This window comes from Panulirus ornatus, chromosome 68 (genome assembly GCF_036320965.1).
Source record: "Panulirus ornatus isolate Po-2019 chromosome 68, ASM3632096v1, whole genome shotgun sequence".
NCBI lineage: Eukaryota > Metazoa > Arthropoda > Malacostraca > Decapoda > Palinuridae > Panulirus > Panulirus ornatus.
Window position 1 is genome coordinate 12,339,068 of NC_092291.1, and position 21,501 is coordinate 12,360,568.

General features: G+C 45.4%; 1 protein-coding gene across 1 annotated transcript in view; it reads right to left on the reverse strand.

Annotated features, from left to right (window-relative positions):
* LOC139747265 (calcium-activated chloride channel regulator 1-like) overlaps positions 1 to 21,501 on the reverse strand; it is a 319,531-nt gene that overhangs the window by 43,385 nt on the left and 254,645 nt on the right. Inside the window, 1 exon segment of the mRNA XM_071659359.1 lies at positions 1,281 to 1,407. Within this exon segment, the coding sequence (XP_071515460.1) occupies positions 1,281 to 1,407 (127 nt within the window).

Consider the following 21,501-nt stretch of genomic DNA (forward strand, 5'->3'; position numbering starts at 1 on the left):
GTGGTAAATTGCACTCTGACGATAACACTTTACCTTTTTTTCCCCTTTATTCCTCTCGTTTTCTTTTTCCTTAGTCAAAACTCGTCACATTACGAGGGACTCAATGACAACTAATATCGTGGTGTGGTTTTACTTAATGCCGCCACCGTCTTAATACATTTCTCTCCCTCTGGTAATTTCGATTCATCAAACGGATTTCCGTCATACGTCCTCGTCCCCTGACTTAGGTATAGGGCACAGAACGAGTTGTTTGTCCATATTTTTCATATGATAAAGCCCCTGAAACACTGGTCGGTTATTCCCGTGCACTTACGAACTCTTTTTTTTTTGGAGGAAAACGAACAATTTTTTCCCGGCGAGTTTTTAAAGTGGAGTGGTGTTCCAGGTCGTGGCCTTCGATGAGCCAATCTGTCAGGTGAATATTTTTACGCCGCGGAACTGGTATTTCATTAACTAGTCAGGACAATGTGTCTTGCTCAAGTATTGGGAAAAAATCATTACCAAATCATCCAACCCCCGGACGTCTGGATAGAGAAACATATAAAAAAAAAATATATCGTATAACACAACTGAAAAACACTGTAACCTATTCAACTTTGATGGAGCGACCAAGTGTACATGGGAAGAGAAGCGAAATGATATTTTGCATTCACTTTTTTTTTTTTTGGAGGGGGGAGGAAGGCTTGAAATCGACCGTGGAAAAATACTGTAACCCGTCCATACTTGATGAGCTAACCAAGTATACAAGAGGAGTGGCTCTTTTCTTTTTTTTTTTTCAAGGCTCCAAATGTCGCCATTCTTTTAAATGCATGAGTTTTTGAGATTCATGAATCATTACAGTATGAAAAATTCTGGGGGGGTCATTCTGCTAATCTCCGACTGTGCCTCACTTTACTCACAGTGGCACAGCGAACTCAGATAAAACCTGACATCAAAGTCGAGCTCGTAGGAACGAGGAATTTTCAACCGGAAAAGTAAAGACAAACTTGAGGAATCGACATTTCCTGCCACACTGAGATAGCAAAGTCCGCCTGTCCTCCACTGGTCGCGGTCACTGACTTGGTTTACAGCGCTTATGGTAGGCGCCATGAAACAAATCATGCACATGGGCGATGACAAGACTTGATGCTTGCGAAGTTCTTGTCGAGTCTATGAACGAGAGGAGTGCCATACAAACTGGCGCGTGGGCTAATCGTGGAAAGTACACAAGTTGAGTGAGTCATGAGAGGAAGAGTGAGGAGGGGGTGTGTAGGAAATACAACTCGAAACGAGAGACTCACCTCCGCTGCCGTTGTCCAGGAGGAGGAAGGTCATAAGGGCGTAGCGGCTGCCGGTGCTGTTGACGCCCAGACGCTGCAGCGACGCCTCCACCCGCGCTCCCACCACGGGCGACCCTCCGCACCATACCTGTGTGTAAGACGACAGCTTGTCAGTTCGACATCACCTGCTGCTTAACTCTGCATCTTGCCTGAACTGCCACATCAGCGACCTCCACACAACACACACACACACACATCGAGAATGAAGGTAGGGTTTTTACACAGCTTCATCGTCCCTGCTCTTGTCTGGGTGACTTCCAAAGCAAGGGCCTTCGGGTTGCTTGTATGGGGCTCCCGAAACTTCGAGGCTGCACTCCACGCAGGAGCAGGGGAATGATGAACTCTCTCAGGAGCAAGAAAGTCCCGTGTACACATCAGCGACCACCACACACACACACACACACACACACACACACACACACACACATATATATGTATGTGTAAAGTTTTGTATTTCAAATTAAGTATCTAATATTGGTCAAAAAAAAAAAAAAAATGCCGCAAACGCATTATTTTTTTTTTTCTTCGTGTAAGTTAAGGAAGTGGAAAATGATTAGGCATTAGCAGACGCTGGAACGAGTGAACGCACTTTTGTAGATGAAGCAAGACGAGGGTGCGAGTATCATTATCCTCACCCTAACTCATCTCCCAACTTGTGGCAAACCTTAAACGGAGGAGGAGTGGAGAAAAGCTCCAGCCCTGGTGGGGGTTTTGGAATTCCCCACCACACCCCGAGGTATATCCTCGTTGTTCTTCGTCACTTTTTCATCAAAGATTACTGATATATATATATATATATATATATATATATATATATATATATATATATATATATATATATATATATATATATATTGAAGCTTTTTGAGGGGGGGGTAATGTATAATTTGGCCCTTCAATCACAACGGGAATCTCACGCGTCTCTGAGAGGAAACAGGAAGAGGATAGATCCGAAAAGTTAATTACTGTCTTTGGATGCGACAACTCCTGCTATGGATCGGTACGAAACCAGTCATTAGGTGAGAGACGAGGATATTTCGTTTAGCCCTCGTTATCCAGAGGATCATTAAGACCAATTAAAATAATGAGGTGGATGATCCTCTCTCTCTCTCTCTCTCTCTCTCTCTCTTTTCCTGTACGAGGTGAATAGCCTTGCACCGTGGTAATGGCGCTTTGGGGACGGGGTAAGCTGCTGCTTAAGAAGCTTACGACGACGACGACGAGGAGGAGGAGAATACGTGTCCTTATTTCGCTATCTTTCTCACGAGACGGACGGAGTAGAGGGCTGGCATGCACTCTCTCTATCCCTCCTTCCCACAAGCCCGTGTGTGTGTGTGTGTGTGTGTGTGTGTGTGTGTGTGTGTGTGTGTGTGTGTGTGTGCCAGTTGTGTTGGCCAGCCAGGCCACCTCCTCCCCCACCTCAACTCTGCCACCTGATGGTTCTGAACGAACCCAGATGTTCGTCCGCTGCATATGGCCGGGGAGGAGTTGCGCCATCCATACCAGACTCCAACAAGTGTGACGAGACGTCAATGGGCGATTCGTGCAAAAAAAATAAAAGGGAGGGGGGAGGGGGTGAAATTTCCTTCCTCCATCGAACGTAGTTTTATAACAGGATGTGGTTTAATAACCGCACGGGCTTCCCGTTTTCTGTCTGGACAAATTCACGGCGGCGGAGCGATGGTGTATAATTTTCCGAGCCGCCGGTTTACCTCGGGAGTAGGAATTAGTTTGGTGTTGATAAAAAGATATGAATATATATATATTCTTTTTTTATTGTGCCTTTGCCATCGCCCGCTCTCTAGAACGGCATCGCCTGCAGTCTACCACCTCCACTGGCTCACCCCCGTAAGCCTCGCCTCCAGTAATATCCACTCCCTCCCTCCCTCTTCCAACACCACACACACACACACACACACACTTCGTCCTCCCACTTACTCATGTCCACTGGTGCTCTCTCTCTCTCTCTCTCTCTCTCTCTCTCTCTCTCTCTCTCTCTCTCTCTCTCCAGGAGCACCTTTTCATCTCGAAAGGTGTATCGGTTCGCGGGTGGCGACAATCGTTACGGTATGTGAGGTCTGCACACCCCCCCCCTCCCCTCCCCTGAATAATTCACGTTCAACGCACGGTAAAATAACTGAACATTCCGGCCGGCTGTTTGCCCCGGCTCCCGCGCGCGCCGTAACCGACGGTCGGTATCGGGCCATTTAAAAGCGCTATTTACCGACCCCCCGACGACCCCGCCAATTGTCGCGTTACAAGGCCGCCGCAGTTGTTACCCGGCGTTTCCCCTGGTAGTTACAGATGCGTTGTGGCCGTTGACGTGGTTTGGGTCCGCTCCCTCTCCCTCCTCCTCCTCCTCCTTCTTTTCTGCTAGCAAGGAGGGAGGAGGGGGATCGTATACGAAGGGTGGGTGAGTCAGGGAGAGGAGGAGGCGTGGTGGCCGTCGTCTGCTGGCCGTGCTGGCAATATGTGTTTGGTGGTCGGCCCCTAAACGCAGGGCAATCAGGTCCCCCCCTTTAGTTTTAAGAGGGTTACAATTGTCATCGTCGCATTGAAAAACAACGTGTTTGGCGAATACACCCGACCGAGCGGCCGAAATATGTATGAGATTAAGAGCAAAGATAAAATTTTTATTCATATCTATTTTCAGTGGGACGAACGCATTTCCGAAAGTTTAGGGAAAACTGCGATAAATAAATGAGAATATGGATAAAGCTCATAAAAACGAAGAAATACTGTGTAGTCAATGTTCGGTTTTCCTATTATAATTTGTGAGTCCACTTGATAGGTTCTGGAGGATTCTGTCCGACTTAATTTAGCTCATGTGAGCTGAGATCAGACGAAAAATATATGAAAAAAAATATATATATAAGTAGAGGAATTACAAAGTAGTTTCCTAAATGTCTCTGGGATTTAAATACATGATGGATTAGGATATACATAATGGGTCTGGGATATACATAACGGGTTTAGGGATTTATATAGGATGGGTTTGGGGGATATACATAATGGGTTGGGGGATATCCAAGTCGGGTCAGAGGGTATACATGATGGGTTAGTGGTATATATATATATATATATATATATATATATATATATATATATATATATATATATATATATATATATACACATATGAGGGATTAAGGGAGGTATAAGGAGTTTGGGAATATACATGATGGGGTGGGGGGATATACAAGACAGGATGGAGGGTATATACGTGATGAAAATCTTAAAAACAAGACAGTAGGTAAATGCGAGGCGAACTGTGATTAATTCATTATCCCAAATTAATTCAAATGTTTAATTACAGGACCTAATGGCCCTCCCCCTCAAAAGAGAAATTACTTCAGATTCATTTATATACGGGATGATAAAACAGCCCATATAATGAGGTGTTGAAGTAACTGTTCGAAGAATAAAAGCCGGGTATTCCTGTTTCTTTTTCTTTTTTTTTCCCCCAGGCCAAAATCAAACAAACAGACAAACGAGGTCTTTGTTTCAGAGGTGGAGTATAATATGATGAAATGATTCTGAACCTGATCACGATCATGTAAAACATATCATAATGCTCTCTCAAAAGCCCGCAGGTAGGAAACAAATCTGTAGCGAATTATCATGAAAGGCTTGTACACTTAAAATGATAAATGTGAAATATACAACACTGCTTCATCCAGGGAGACTGATACCAAATGAATATGAGGCGCATTGTCAAGGCTATATATATATATATATATATATATATATATATATATATATATATCTTGTGATTATTGAACTGCTTATTTACAGCGCTTAATAGCTACCCCCCCCCCCAAAAAAAAAAAAATAATTTAATCCTAGAGTCGTATTCAGCATAGATCACAGGCCAAAGCTTTAATGAGGTTTTGAAGTAAATCTATTATTCGAAGAACAATGGCAATGAGTACGACACACACACACACACACACACACATATATATATATATATATATATATATATTCAGCTGGCAAAATAAACCCTATAATGAGGTTCTGAAAGCAAACATGTCTTTCAAGGCAAAAGCTGCAAGTCTGTCACTCCAAACCACTCTCTGCTTCAGCACTGGCGTATAACATGGAGTAAAGACTTCCATACTTGAGATGATGATGTAAAAGTGCCGGTGTATCACACCCTTCATAACTGTGGTCGTTCTTCCAAACGAGGAGGAGAAGATGCTGTGTACTTCTAGTATATTACGTGTGGGTAGCGAGATCTCGCTCCAGCCTACCAGAAACCGTCGAGAAATCTTCAATTCTTTAACGGTACACGTCCCCTTTCACGTGCTTGGGGTGTATTAAGCCGTTTTAACCAACGACCAGAAGAAGGTGCGAAGTTTCTTTGATTGGGTATTTATTAAAAAAAATATAAAACAACTATGGAAAGAACGCTCGTCCATGATGGACACTTGTAAATTCGCTGGTAAACTAGGGCGTTCGGTGTTAATCCTAGAGCATTTTGGTGGCGGTAACTTTTCGGGGTCGTTGGCGAAACGAGGGTTCCAGGGTCAAACAAGGAGGGGTGCTGGAAAAGGGGGCAGAGGAATGGGTGGCCTGGAACACAGGGGGGGGGGGGGATGGGTGGTGGTCTGTGGTGGCAGTCACAGGCAGTTAACGCTGGCACGGAGGGGAAGGGGTTGCCCGATCCCCACATTTGTGGCGGAGTTACAGGTGTTTGGACGGGGTGTTGGTGGGTCGTTGTTGCTGGGTCACCGGCACTAATGTTAGTCGTAATGACTGGCCGAAAGTTACGACAGGAAATGAAGTAGACTGAGCTGGTATCTTACTGTAAGTCGTCGCCCCCCACCACCGTGTCGGATTTTAAGTCGCCCCCCCACCACCACATCGGATCAAATAAAAGGCATTGTACTATTGGGCTAAAAACCTCTCGCGAGTTACGGTAAACTACAGTGCTGTACGAAGTACTCTTCTGGTGGTGGTTCACTGCCTCGAGTCGGTAGATGGAGTTCGTGCTGAAAGGCTGGGGATTCAGTAATGCCCCCTACCCCCCCTTTTCTTTTCAATGACTTCATGACCTTCAGCATTCACACACACCATCAGCCTCCGGTTTACTTATTCAGCGACCTGAGTTCACTTGTCAACGTCTCTCCCGCCCACAACGCTGTGGGTGTTTTGCACGTGTAAACGTATCTTATATACTACTGACGAAGCAAGGGAATCCTGTGGCTGTGGGACCTTTACGAACAACACGACGCGACTTTACAGAGGAAAAAATAAATACCGAGAGCCACGCTGAACCACACAGGACACGAGAAGAGTCTTATAATTTGCCTCGTTCTGACATATCCAGTGTTATGATAAATGTATGTGCTTCTCCGACGCCGATATGAACTTTACGTCGGTCTTGTTTGTACCCCCCCCCCCCAAACTCCCTCACTTAATGTAAAAAAAGTTTTTTTTTAAAAAAAAAAGGTAGTGAGAGCAGGCAACCAGTCAGGTGTGTTGTGTGTGTACCCCCGCATATCGTCGTCCGGTGCGGGGGTGTTACATAACTTCGATGTTTACCGGTCGATTATCGTAAATCCATTGAGAACTTTTTTCTCCAAGTATAGGGCAGATTTAAGCTAACTCGCATGGCTCACATTGGGTCTATTTTCTTACGGGAGGATTATCTTCTGTTGTATTTGCGAAATTACCATGGCTTTTGAGGCTTTACGTTATAATATCAGCCTCGAAATACTGATTGCAGTATCTGCTAACGGAGTCTATCACTCTTCGTGTGTAAATCGGAAATGTGAACAAATAGATTTAAAAAAGAAAGAGGATGATGGTGCGCTGTTATCAATTCTCTGTCTCTCAGGGGCCGTGAATCATAAGTACCACTGGTAATCTTGCTGGTAGAGTTGGCCCTCTCGTTGATTGCAACACCAAACCTGATATTGTGGGATGCACTGGAGGTTTGTGTGGTCGCCAGCATCAATATTCACGCCAGCTTCCGTGGCTTTATTTTGCATGTATTACTGGAAACTGACGAGTCAAAATGCTCCTGTATTGTAAATAGTGTTCAGCGTATTGGGTATTGCTGCAGCACCGAAAACTGGCCACGCTTTTTACACAGCACCGACAGAGTTTGGTGGGTTCTCTTACACTCCTTCCGTACGTTACTGTGGTAAGACGAATGGGATGGTCACACGTGCGCCGTGAGAACGTCTATGGTCCTAGAGCGATCATGATCCGCTGAAGAAGGGGATTCGGGTCATCTCGATCGGTGATTCAATAACATCATTGTCCGCCTTAATGACCCCTGCATTCAATGGGGTTAAAGGCGAAAGACCCAACCAAACATAGTACATCAGAGGAACACACACACAGTGAGGATGCGTGTGCTCTTAGAATTACCCTTAACGTCTGAAGAAGGTGTCAAAAGACTTTTCGTCTGTCGGATGTAACATGACGATGACGACGTGCATGACCCTGGCAGTTGAAAGGCCTAAAGCCCGAACAACCAATCAACCAGCAGTAAATAGAGACGCGAGTTGCGAGTGACCCGTACGTCGACGCCTTCGTCCAGAAATCGCTGACGGAAAATGCAATTCCTTCTGCATCTGGCGGACCTCCGAAAAGTGCGGGACGTTTATGCACGTAAACAAAACTGGAATCTTGCGATTATATGCAAATCCAAAGCTTTCCACGACCACCAGTATCCTTTATGGGCTTTTTTTTCCTCTCTCTCTAGGAAGGTTTTTGCACAAGTTTGAGGGCAGAAGACTCTTGATAGGATTGGAATTAACAATATAAAGGTTTACGCCATGATCCTTTGTTCCTAATAACCCCAGGCTAGCTTGTGTCCTTCCTTCACATACCTGCTAACTACTTATACCTGTTAACTTCAGCGGTAAAATTCAGACAAAACTAACTTCCTTAAGCTATAACACGAACGTCTGAATCTACGGGACGCAAACTTGAGCGTGGCAACTACAACGAATTACATCCTGAATTCATTTTCTTTTCCTATTCATTTGTAGGTTGAAAATGAGAGACACTGTTTACGGTGGCGTCGTCACCTTCAGGCCACCGGGGGTCATGCACAGCCCTTATCAGACTAGAGGCACGCGCCTTCCCTTAAGGGTCAGGTGAAAGGGGCCACGCCAGTACATCTGAGGGGTCGTCACATCATTCGTAGGGATCGTACACAATCTACCACTCTTTATTCATAATCATCCCAGGAACAATGCAATGTTACCCGAGGCCTCTTGCAGCTCTAGGCGGCACGACTCTCAGAAACGGGGAAATGTAGACTCCTCTGGAATGATCAATCTTTGACGACACTGTACCAACCCACGACACAGCTTTGCCAACGGTGAGTTTTCACTCTCGTGACAACCTCTTGCAGGCGAAGCCTGGCGATATCCACCTCCTCAACAAGGCGTAAACACAATCGAGCAAACACCCAACCAATACGGTAAACAAATGTCCCTAAACATTGCGCTGTTATAACAAACAAAACTTTTAACGGACATAAATATGGTCTACAAACTTGCGTAAACATTCCGCAGCCAAACATTTGTGAACTATATACCCAGCAGTGCTCAGGCGTCAGAGAAATTGCATAATTAATTAAATTAAATGTGTTAACACCGCCGTTTATTCACACGCCTGCTGGCTGTGAGTGGTGAAGTTGGTGGTGAGGCTGCTACTGTGTAGCAAGGACCGGTGAGGTAGATGGTGATTGGTGAGGTCTGTGAGTACTGATGAGACCGATGGTGACTGGTGAGGTCTGTGAGTATTGGGGAGGCAGATGCTAACGGGTAAGCTTTATGAGTTCTGGTGAGACTGATGGTGACTGGTGAGGTCTGTGAGTACTGGTGAGGCTGATGGTAACTGGTGAGGTCTGTGAGTACTGGTGAGGCTGATGGTGACTGGTGAGGTCTGTGAGTACTGGTGAGGCTGATGGTGACTGGTGAGGTCTGTGAGTACTGGTGTGGCTGATGGTGACGGGTGAGGCTGAGCTAGCACGAGTGGCTGGGTCTGTCAGTGGCAGCTAAAGCCAGTGTAGAGACCGGCAAGGGTTCGTGAGGCCAGAAGTTTGTAGCCTGGCTCCTTACTGATTACGGTGAGGGCAGTGGTCTGTGGTTACGGTGGGGGCAGTGGTCTGTGGTTACGGTGAGGGCAGTGGTCTGTGGTTACGGTGAGGGGCAGTGGTCTGTGGTTACGGTGGGGGCAGTGGTCTGTGGTTACGGTGGGGGCAGTGGTCTGTGGTTACGGTGGGGGCAGTGGTCTGTGGTTACGGTGAGGGCAGTGGTCTGTGGTTACGGTGAGGGTAGTGGTCTGTGGTTACGGTGAGGGAAGTGGTCTGTGGTTACGGTGAGGGAAGTGGTCTGTGGTTATGGTGAGGGCAGTGGTCTGTGGTTACGGTGAGGGCAGTGGTCTGTGGTTACGGTGAGGGCAGTGGTCTGTGGTTATGGTGAGGGCAGTGGTCTGTGGTTATGGTGAGGGCAGTGGTCTGTGGTTACGGTGAGGGAAGTGGTCTGTGGTTATGGTGAGGGAGGTGGTCTGTGGTTATGATGAAGCCAATAATTAATGGATACAGTAGTGGTAAGGTCGAATTTACTTGCTTTCCTCCTGTCTGTCATCGCTGGAATTATAATGTTTTGTTCGTTACACGGGTCTCCATGTGTCTGGTAACGATGAGGGTCATAAAAAAATGCCCACAGCAAATCTGATGCGACCCCGAGGGTCGTTTAGATCCATCATCCCCCGCTAGGTCCCATCGGGTCATGACCCTTGCAATGCTTCAACGAAAGTATAGCCTCGTGACCCCAAAAGGTAATCATTTGTCAGTATTTTATGAGGTTCATTTTTTTTTTCTTTTGGTTTCCCCGAAACAAGCTATTAGGCCAAAACGGATCTGAAAATCTAACATTAAAACGAGATTTACACACACACACACACACACACATATATATATATATATATATATATAAGAGAACAATACATTAGACAGTAAATATGAAAACTGGAACCATTTTGCGCTTTCTACCGAACATATTTCTTAAATATTTGAACATGACGAAATTGAGCCGAAATGTAATTCACAAGAAGCAGTTACTGCGAACAACAGGCTACTGCCGCGCGAACTCAACACGTCGGAGTCTACGTGAGGGTCTTCATACCGATGCGATCAGTTGAGGTCGGTGGAGTTCGGAAGTCTACGTGAAGGTCTTCATACCGATGCGATCAGTTGAGGTCGGTGGAGTTCGGAAGTCTACGTGAAGGTCTTCATACCGATGCGATCAGTTGGGGGTCAGTGGAGTTCGGTAAGATCGGAGGCGTCATTATAGTCCCCACCTTAGTTTATGTCGCTCGATTTTCGCCAAGGCTGAGCCTCAACCTGTCGGATCCAAGACGCAAACTTTCCGTGTGTGGCAAGCAAGACTCTTGTCAGATCTGCTGAAGAAGGCGCCAACGTTGGGCTGCATTGCCTTAAGAAGTACTATCGTTCCATGGCTAATGCCCGTTCATTAATGCTATGGAATACTTCCTTTATGTTATGATTAGCATCTGTGATGTAATGGTATGGAATAATAGTAATACTGCCAATACCATCGTGTTTACCTTATGGTTGTATCATACTGCATCTCTGTTCATCATTCCACCCAGTAAACCGAATAGTCAATTCTATGTACAATACCTGGCACAATATATCACATTCTGCACAGAGCGTATGGTTTAAAAATGAAGAAAATACGGGAAAAACAAACTATTAGTTGAAATCTGGTATCAGTTTCGACAGGACTCTGAAAACAAAAACACTGCTGTATGTCAACACATGCCTTCACTTTCCGCGCTCCGGTTCATTTGTGATGTAATTCAACAGCTGCGTTGCTCGTATGAATTTACGATAATAATCATATTAGTCCGAGAGGTCAATTTATACATACACAATATAACGGGCTTTCGAAGAATCTCTCAGTACACTGTTGTGGGGGGCCTCGATAGTGCGGTCAATTTTCATTAATTATTCAGTGTAGGATTATTGGGGAACATGGAAATTCCCCTCTGGCAAATCCCTTCATTCGGAACACTTGTTTTAGTAGGCAACGGCAAGAATATTTCAATACCGGATTTGCATCCGACGTTGGTGCAAATTCAACCATGTCCCCCCCCTCTTTTTTTTTTTAAGGGGGGAGGCCGCAGCGATACTATGATAATTCACGTTTTACACCCTGAATTATAGGAATTCCATTAAGGAAACGGGGAGAAAATTGGGTGCCACAGGTCGCTTCAGAGCTGAAACAGGCCTCCGTGTCAGAAAGCTGAGCTGCTAGCTACAACTTCAGCCTCCGCAAGGCATACATAAGTTTGCAATAAGAAAAAAAAAAGATAATAAAGCCACGTTTAAAGACGGGATCCATCCCTGGCAGCGATCATAACCTGAACAACTGTGACACGTTGAGATCTCGTGAACCGTGGTCAAAGGACTCCGTGACAGGAGAAGGTCGAAGAAGACGCACCAGATGATACCTTTCTCAAATCTGTTTATACACGTGGCCTGGCTTGAGACACTAGGCATGTAAATGTCCCAAGAACAAAGGGGTTCTTGCATGAGTTACTGCATTCCTTACCGGTCAGGGTTGGTTCAAGCAGGGTGGTTTATCCGGGATGAACAAATGCGGCTTCAGCTGTCCTTGGACAAAATCCAAAGGTCCTAAAATTCGCCTTACGGAACACCAGGATTTGCCACTGACAACTGACTGACTCGTACCAATATCTTTGGTACATCAAACAGCTTAGGTTGGCTTTGCACTAAATATGAAACAATCGGCGACTTCTGGAGGTCTGAGCAAATTTGAAATCAGTGCACCTGAAGTGACTGGTGAAATGACTTTAATCAAATGAAGATGAAAATACTGATTGCATCCCCAAGGATGATGTGTAGGAACGGTTAAAATTGGCTGATGAAATCTCGACCCTCAGTTCACTTTAAATATGGTGATGAAATATTAAAAAGGGCCACCTTCTGACCTCCGTTCACTTTAAATTTGGTGACAAAACATCAAAAAGGGCCATCTTCTGATGATTGCTACAAAATTCTCTTGACTGTAGTTATCACGACATCTGAGATCCTAACTCGCTCTTATATCCCTTCTCTTCCCTGTCGACATCCCGACCTCCACCTCAACCCGTGTCTCTGAGAAAGCGCTGTTGATTTCCACTGTCGAGGTTAATCTGCCTTTTACACCGTAGTAAACAAGCTTATACACGATGTTAAACTCTCGTCCTGTCTCAAGTGACTTTTCTTATGTGACAGATGGGGGGAGGGGGTTACAGATGGAGAAGAGGCTGAACAGACGAGACGAAGTTGAGAAACAAGACACTTGAAAAATGAAACATGATTCAGGTTTTATTCAAGTGTCAGCAGTTTGATGATTATGTAGTCTGGCGTTTGAATCCTTTTTTTCACATGGCGTATTAAGGTGTTCTTGCGCGCGCTGGTTTCATCGCTTAACTAGGATAAGAAAACTGAACTCTTGTGTGTGGCAAATAGTGAGTGGTGCTCTGCTGGGGATTTGAGGATCTGAGGGAACTAAGCGTAGTCCATGGTTGGGTCTGTCTCTTGATCACAGACATGTTCAAGTTTTTTTCGCTGTCTCTCAGATTTTGCCATACCATTATGCTGCCTCTCATACACGTGTGCCAGATGGTTTCATGTTAAAGTCGTCGATGTTATTCTTCTGTATTCTTTTTGGACGGAATATTTCCGTCTCACGGATCTCAAGAGTCTTTGCAGTACGAGTATGCGCGATCTGAAGGCCATGTGGGTGAGGTTAGTTTATAAGGTACAATATCAAACCCCGTAATGACGGTGTGTGGCTTCGTGCTTAGCAGCTCCTCTGATGTACGTACGTTTCCACTGTATCATTATACTCTTATGTTCACTCTTGATGGGGCCACTTTACAAGTCTTTCATGCTTCATTTTTCAATCACTTTCATAATTTCTGAATTTGAACAGGGTTGGCGTATACAGAGAATGCGTCGTTGCACAGTGGCATCTGTGAGTCGTCGTTTGTCCACGTTGATGCTCTGAACTAAAGGGGATACTGTCTGCTCCCCCGTAGGTCGTAAACAGCGACGGCGACAGTGCGTGGCCTTGCAGGACCCCAGTGAGGAAAGGCTGTTGTGGCAGTACGTGGCCAAAGGAAGTTGCTCAGTCGAGTCTCTCGTTAATAATCTGGTATACCCAGGCGTAGCGGTTTACACTGGAGGCCTCTCGTCCACACCTTGTCAAAAGGCTCTCCCTATGTCTCTTTCTGTTATTGTATTGTGCGGGGGAATAGTACAGCCAACCCCCCACCCTCCCATCCCCTCCTCCTCTGCTGGTACGAACCTGCAACGCAACAAACCCAGCCATGTGGGGCGAACTTATGAAAGTGTCGACCTCTGGTTGCGTGGGCTTGCGACATAACAAGCGCTGCTGGCGGTGTGGACGTGCGTTATAACAGCTTCACCTTGTCACGGAGAACGATCGGTTTATGAAATATTCTCGTATATCATTCACAAATATGGGGCGGATGGTATGTCGCGTACTTAACGCGAGGAAAAAAAAAGAAAAAATAGCGGTGTGAATGATGTGTGGTGGAATGAGTCATCGTGGGTCATACTGGCCGTGTGGCACAGGCAGGTACTGTGCACTACATGGTGCCACAGTGTGCCACTATGTACTGCACGGTGCCACAGACCTGCCACTGTGTACCACATGGTGCCACAATAAATGCCACTATGTTCTACACTATGCCACAATCAGCTACTGCGTACTGCATGGTGCCACAATCAGCCGCTGTGTACTGCACGGTGCCACAGTCTTTCCTTCATGTAGTATTAAGTGTCAAAGTCTGATGAAATGTGCTCTGTGGTGCCACAGTCTGCCAAACAACACAGTACTACAGTGTGAGATAATATGTACCAGTTTACTGAGTCATTTGTTCGGTCTTTACAACTCGCCTATTTCAGGCACTACTTTTACCACCCATGAGATACCATTATGAGCCTAGCTTTTGCGCAGCCAGGCTCCGTGCTCGTACACGGGCAACGGGGCTTCCTTTTGTTGACGCAAGGGAACATCGCCTTCGCTAAGTTTACCCCGAGAAACACGTTTTCTTTACTTAATATCGTAAAACCGGAACTTTCCTTAATGAATTACTTATTAGGTCCAGTTTTGCTGCAGTTTGCGATTTATGGATGAAATTATTTATCTCGCACGTTGGTTACTGTGCGTCGACATGCATATATCTCATCGGTCACGAACAAAGTAAGGGTACTGGAATTCTATTGAAGATTCTAATACTGTATTCTAAATACTGTGATCGCGCGCGCGCGCGCGATCACAGAAAAGTATAATAGGCAAGTGTACCCTAATCTCCAAACCCTCTCTCTCTCTCTCTCTCTCTCTCTCTCTCTCTCTCTCTCTCTCTCTCTCTCTTTCTCTCTCTCTCTCTCTCCAGCGAAAATGCACACCACGGTTAAGCGACGTCCGTAAAATCTGGAAACGGAAACGAGCTGAAATGTATCCAAATAACAAGTAATACAAGAACACGGTTCGCGCGAATACCTCTGAGGACAAACCCTACCTCCCGTCACTATCCAAATTCAGATGAGACGATTCATCATCAGTACTGGGGTGAGGAAGCTTTTATCCCCGTTAATGAAGCTTTGAACCCGACTAATTGAATTTCGGACTCCAGCAGACGAGCTCGGTACCCGCGTGCAGAAAACCCTCCCTCCCTGGGCCTCGGTGCTGCTATGCAGAGCCAAGATGTCGCTCTGCATGAAAAAAGAAAGGACACCTTGTCATCTGTCGACTCTTAAGAGACGCACATCGCGTTACCTTCCCTCACTACCTCTCCTGCTGGCATTTTGGGTGGAGGAGGGGCGTGTTCTCAGTGACCACACACACACACACACAACACAAAACACCACTACCTTCACAGGTCCCAGCGAGTCTGTCTGTGATACAGACCATTTTGTTGTTCAGTTCGCCGAGTGCTTTTTTTTCTTGTCTGGTGCGCGACGGATACCGTCACGCTAGAGAACCCGGCCTTTTTTTTTTTTTTCTTTTGTTTCAACACCTGGCGGCAAAACGAACGGACAAGTTTCGAAACAGCTCATCTCAAGCGCTGGCGATTTTATCGCTGAGCTTATAGAAATGACTGCAGGAATACCTGACGGTGTCTTGGAAGAAAACGAATACCCAGAAAAAGCGCACACACACACACACACACACACACACACACACACACATATATATATATATATATATATATATATATATATATATATATATATATATATATATATATATATATTTGAATGACTCTTGACAATGGGTTGGCACCCTGAACCGGACTTGCAGCTGGGTTGGTTTGGGCTGGAGTTGATTGGCCGTTTATTTAGTTAAACGAAACTTGATGGCAAAATGCAAGCAGTGTATGCTAGGAAAGCCAATTTTGTTCACTGTGGACTACAGCGTTCAATTTAACGCAGGGGAAAATACGCAGTTGCAGCCCCAACATCTACGTAGTGATATATATATATATATATATATATATATATATATATATATATATATATATATATATATATATATATATATATATAAACAAGGGAGTGATTGCACGTAATGCTAGCAGGGGTTGCAATCGGAATGTCTGATGACTTCATGGCGGTGGCGTGTTTAAAACGTCATACTGGTTTTAAGGATACAGGAAACGAAGTGCGAGAAAGAAGTGGTGACAGTGGGTGAGTTTCAAGGAGTGGAGGGTGTTTACGGAAGCAGAAGTGAGGCATGTAGAATGCGGAAGACGGTGAGCTGGGAGTGAGAGGGAGAAAAATGGTAGAGTGGTGAGATGAGGAAGCAAGACTTCAGTTCAAAGAGAAAGGTATAGCAGAGAGGGTATAGACTGGGAAGGAGTAAGAGTAATTGGGAGGAGTACATGATAAAGCGACAAGAGGTTAGTGGTAAGGTGCAGTAGCCCCTGCCCTTTTGCACGTCTTGCAAGAATGATGCTACTGAACCCCCTGGTCTGCAAGGTGCACGACTGTATGAACTGATCCATCCCCTGAGAATTCACTTAACTGATGACGTATACTTTCCTAGACTTTAAATTCATTCGACTTCTTTCGGATATCTCATTTAACGAATTTTATTTCCATTGAAAAAAAAACAAAAACACCTAAGGTAAATGCCTCTCAGGGTGCATAATTGAGCCAACAAAGTCTTTGGCATTTACTTAATGGGCTGCATAATTGAGCCCATAAAATTCTCCATGACTTTGCAGAGAAACTGATTCAAAAGATGATGACCCTCCCTAATGACTTCATATCTAAGGACTTCTTTGTCTTCGGCTCTGAAAAAAATGAATGACTTCTCAGGAAGACACAGGTTATAACACATGGTATTCCGATTAATACCCAAATATAGGCGCAAATAAATCTATCAAAATAACGCGTTTCTTAATACCATCAACAGACTCAAAACTTTTACACTTCGTGTGCCAGTGTTCCCACTCCTTGAAACCTCCTCACCTTCCCTCGAACGGATTTCTAATCTAAGAACGATAAGATGTATAACTGGACAGAGATAACACCCGGTGTCATGCCTGGGTGCTGTAATGGAGGCACAATTGGACCAGACCGACAATTTAAAAGGTTGTTCATTACGAGCGGTGAACTGGGGTGGGAGGACCCGTCCGTTCGACCCGGCGTATCGTGGCGTGGTATGTTTGGCTGTGGCAGCTAATTATAAATATTCCAGGGGTATAAACCATTGTAATAGCATGTACAGCCAGACGGTGTGCCTACACAGCCACTCAACGAACGGAGGTACCACCAAGTGGAGACTCCTTCGCGCATGCGTACATTAAATGATTTTTTGTACCGCCTTCGTGACAACCAGGTGACTGGATCTATGGCAAATATAGAGTTGTTACAACGCCATATGAAGCGACTGACGGTAAAATCTACTTGACAAGCGTTGTGAAGGAAGTGTTATTGGAGTAAAAGGTTCAAGCCGGTCTGTCTGCCACGATTACCGACACTGGGAATCGCGTTTGGTATGTGAAAGTTAAATTAGTTTTCGTTTTGGCAAACTCTGTACCACTGGTCCTCGTTCATAGCTTCTAATTTAATTACTATACAATTGTTATACATTTCAAGGATTCCCCCCTTTAATGGGGCATCTGCAGTTTCGGGGTTGCACTCCACGCAGAAGCTGGGAAGTTTTGGACTCTTAATGAGCGAGGAGGTTCTCGACTGTGTTCCTTTCTATCCACTGACGACGTTGTAGCCTTGTCGCTTGCGCTGTATCCACCTGCAGGCGGCGTCAGTTAACATCAATATATACATACATACATACATACACACACACATACACACACACACACACACACACACACACATATATATATATATATATATATATATATATATATATATATATATATATATATATACGATAAATAGATAATATAGATAGATATATAGATAGATAGATAGATAGATAGATAGATAGATAGAGAGAGAGAGAGAGAGAGAGAGAGAGAGAGAGAGAGAGAGAGAGAGAGAGAGAGAGAGAGGAGGGAACCACTCCTTCAAAAGGTCTCTAGCAGTTCTAACGATCGTCATCTACCCCTTCGTGGTGGCTCTGGTCGGGGAAACAGCAGCCAACCTGCTGCCAATATCTTAATCGTCCTAAAGAGCCTTTTTACAGAGACAGTCGCGGGCCACTCGTGATTGGCCTGCGGACTGATGGTGCTCAGCGGCGATTGGCGAGAGAGAGAGAGAGAGAGAGAGAGAGAGAGAGAGAGAGAGAGAGAGAGAGAGAGAGCGTGTGGCGTCGGGAGTTGCAGCGGGCAGTGCTTACCGCAACGGCTCCGACGCAAAGCCGTCCATAATCGGTTTACATAAAATCCCCCTGAACACTCCCGGCGCAGTCTGAGTTATTTCTTTATGGTAAATCAAATAATAACTTGGCATATCTCTACTCTAGCGGTAGCAATTCACCAGAGTACTTACAATGTCAAGATTACGTATTAGTTTACTTTAAATTACATTATTCTAAGTAATTCATTATATCTATTATCAGTACACAACATTCCATAATATTAGATATTTCAAGTACACAATATTCCATAATATTAGATATTTCAAGTACACAATATTCCATAATATCAGTATGTTACTATCAGTACACAATATTCCATAATATCCATTACGTCCTACATATACATCGAAACCATTCGAAAGTAAACCCCATTTGCTGAAATCACCATTACGTGACTGAAGACCTAATTAAGAGATGACGTAAGATAATCATTTTTTTCCTAAGGTTACCAAAAACTGTGTGTGTGTGTGTGTGTGTGTGTGTGTGTGTGTGTGTGTGTGTGTGAATATAATCCATAATCGAAGAGCTGCTGAGACGAACGCCCGGAGCATTACCTAACCGCTGGCTGTGGTGAATCTAAGCGGGTGGCTCACTTGTGGTAGACTCGTAGGTGACAGTGTGTGTGTGTGTGTGTGTTCCGTTTTCTATTCAATCCCAACGAACGAAAATGCTCGATGGGGTAACACGGACTCTTTTTTTTTTTTTTCTCCCCTCCCTCCCTGCCTCGTGGATGGATGGGCTAAGGAGTGGGATTAGGTGTGGAGTGGGCTGGGGAGAGCGGGCTGGGGTGGTGGTGCGTGGATGTCGAGGCTGGGTGGGTGAGTGGGCAGGAGGTAATCAGCCTCACAGGCGGGGTGCTACCTGAAGGAGCGAGACGCTTTGTGGTAGAGGGGCCTTAGCGAAAGGAAGCCTCCCCCGGCGCGGACCAGCCACCACACTCTGAATGGGGAAAATGACCTGAGCGAAACATGGAATATATATATATATATATATATATATATATATATATATATATATATATATATATATATATATATATATATATATATTTATTGTGGTGTCGTCTCACACGACCCGGTTTTACCTCCCAGTTCCAAAGAGCATCACTCCCGCCAGCTGGTGGCGAAGGGCCTTACACGTCTCCCTCCCTTGTACACGCGTAAGCCATCATGGCTACATGAGAGAGAGAGAGAGAGAGAGAGAGAGAGAGAGAGAGAGAGAGAGAGAGAGAGAGAGAGAGAGAGAGAGAGAGAGAGGACCGAGATCATCATCCACACAAACAAAGCAGCGGGAGATTGTTGTTGTGAACCCAGAAAAAGGGGCCAGATCATAAAACAGTGAACACACACACACACATTCACACTAACACACACACACACACACACATTCACACTAACACACACACACACACACACACACACACACACAGAGGTGTTGGCCACAAAGGATATGTGTGTGTGTATGTGTGTGTGTGTGTGTGTGAAGAGAGAGAGAGAGAGAGAGAGAGAGAGAGAGAGAGAGAGAGAGAGAGAGAGAGAGAGAGAGAGAGAGAGAGAGAGAGAGAAGCGGGGGGGGGGGTAATTTAGCACGACCTGTTACAACACAAACTTGTGTCACAAAGGAAGCGGAAGGAGAAGTTGGGCTTTGAGTTGGTTTGTAACCCGAGGTAATTAAGTGCATTAAGTGTCCGAGACAAAATTTCTGGGCCATAGTGAGACGGCTTTCATCGCTCCTCCCTCTCTTTGTTCACGGCGAGATTACTCTTGTTTACCCGAGCCCACTGCTCTCTCTCTCTCTCTCTCTCTCTCTCTCTCTCTCTCTCTCTCTCTCTCTCGTATTTTCCATTATCTCTGCTTTGTGCTCCGTGTCTCTCTCTCTCTCTCTCTCTCTCTCTCTCTCTCTCTCTCTCTCTCTCACTCTCGGCTATTCTTTCTTACGTTCTTTTTTGCCTAGAGAGAGAGAGAGAGAGAGAGAGAGAGAGAGAGAGAGAGAGAGAGAGAGAGAGAGAGAGAGAGAGAGAGAGGGCCACAGCTCTCGCTCTCCTCCAAAGTCTCTTACTCGTAAACAATCTTGAATTACGCACCATCCAGAGTAATTATTTCTTGGTGTGGATGTCTGGGAGCGCCTCGTGATGCAGATTAAGCGACGCTATAAATTATCCCAGTCATTACGGCAGGCTACAAGTTAAGGGCATTAGCATGTAAAATATAAATCCTGTCAGGAGAGAGGGAGGTGTGTCGCCAGGAGACGACAGGGAACCCCGCTGAACGGCCCTATGCTTTTGTCTGTGCCTGATATTTTCTCCTCGCTCCCGCGTGACGTCTGCGTACGTTCAACGGTGTTAAGTCTCTCTGTCACCTTCGTCTGTCTGCTGTCAGTATATCGTCCGTGGACAGAAGACCAAAGCTCTTTGGGGGAGGGTTTAGCGACAGCTGCTGCCGAGACAACGCCACTTCAGCGGCTGTTAAAGTGTAACTCCCTTGGCTCAGGTTGCTTCCTGCTCTTTCCGCTTCATCTCAGGCGTAACACTCGACGACGTATTGTAACTCGCCCAATCCGCAACGCGGTCTTGTGAACTCCAGATTGTCATGTGGCGAGCGCGCTACGCGTTAGGCCCTTTTGCCTTTCGGCAAAGTATCCTCTTTAAGTATCTATAAGCGGTCTCTCTCTCTCTCTCTCTCTCTCTCTCTCTCTCTCTCTCTCTCTCTCTCTCTCTCTCTCTCTCTGTAATGAAGGGGTAACCGAAAGCTTTAGCATAAGTTTTCCGATACGTTTGAGCGGACGCCGCGTACGGATGTTCTCGTTGAAAGGGCCGTGGTAAAAGCCATCTCGTCACGGCAATCGGTGGGGGCGATTGTGAGTATAGGTAGCGCGCAAAATACCTGGCAATCGGTGGGGGCGATTGTGAGTATAGGTAGCGCGCAAAATACCTGGCAATCGGTGGGGGCGATTGTGAGTATAGGTAGCGCGCAAAATACCTTAAGAGCTTATTTCTAATCAGTACCGTTTAGGAGTGTGTAAGGAACAGGTACACCACTGGGGACTGTAAATCACAAGGGAACCCGATGAATGGGACAAGAGAGGCGGGACGAGAGTGCATACGTATGGGTGTGGGTGGGTTAGGAAGGGTTTGTTGCGTTAATTTCTCAGTCGGAGCTAAAGTAACGTTAATATATACTGTGGCTCATCAATCGCGTGTTAGCTGTAAGGGCCTTACTCGTACAAATAAAACTGGTACGACTAAAAGACGTTTTTTTCCC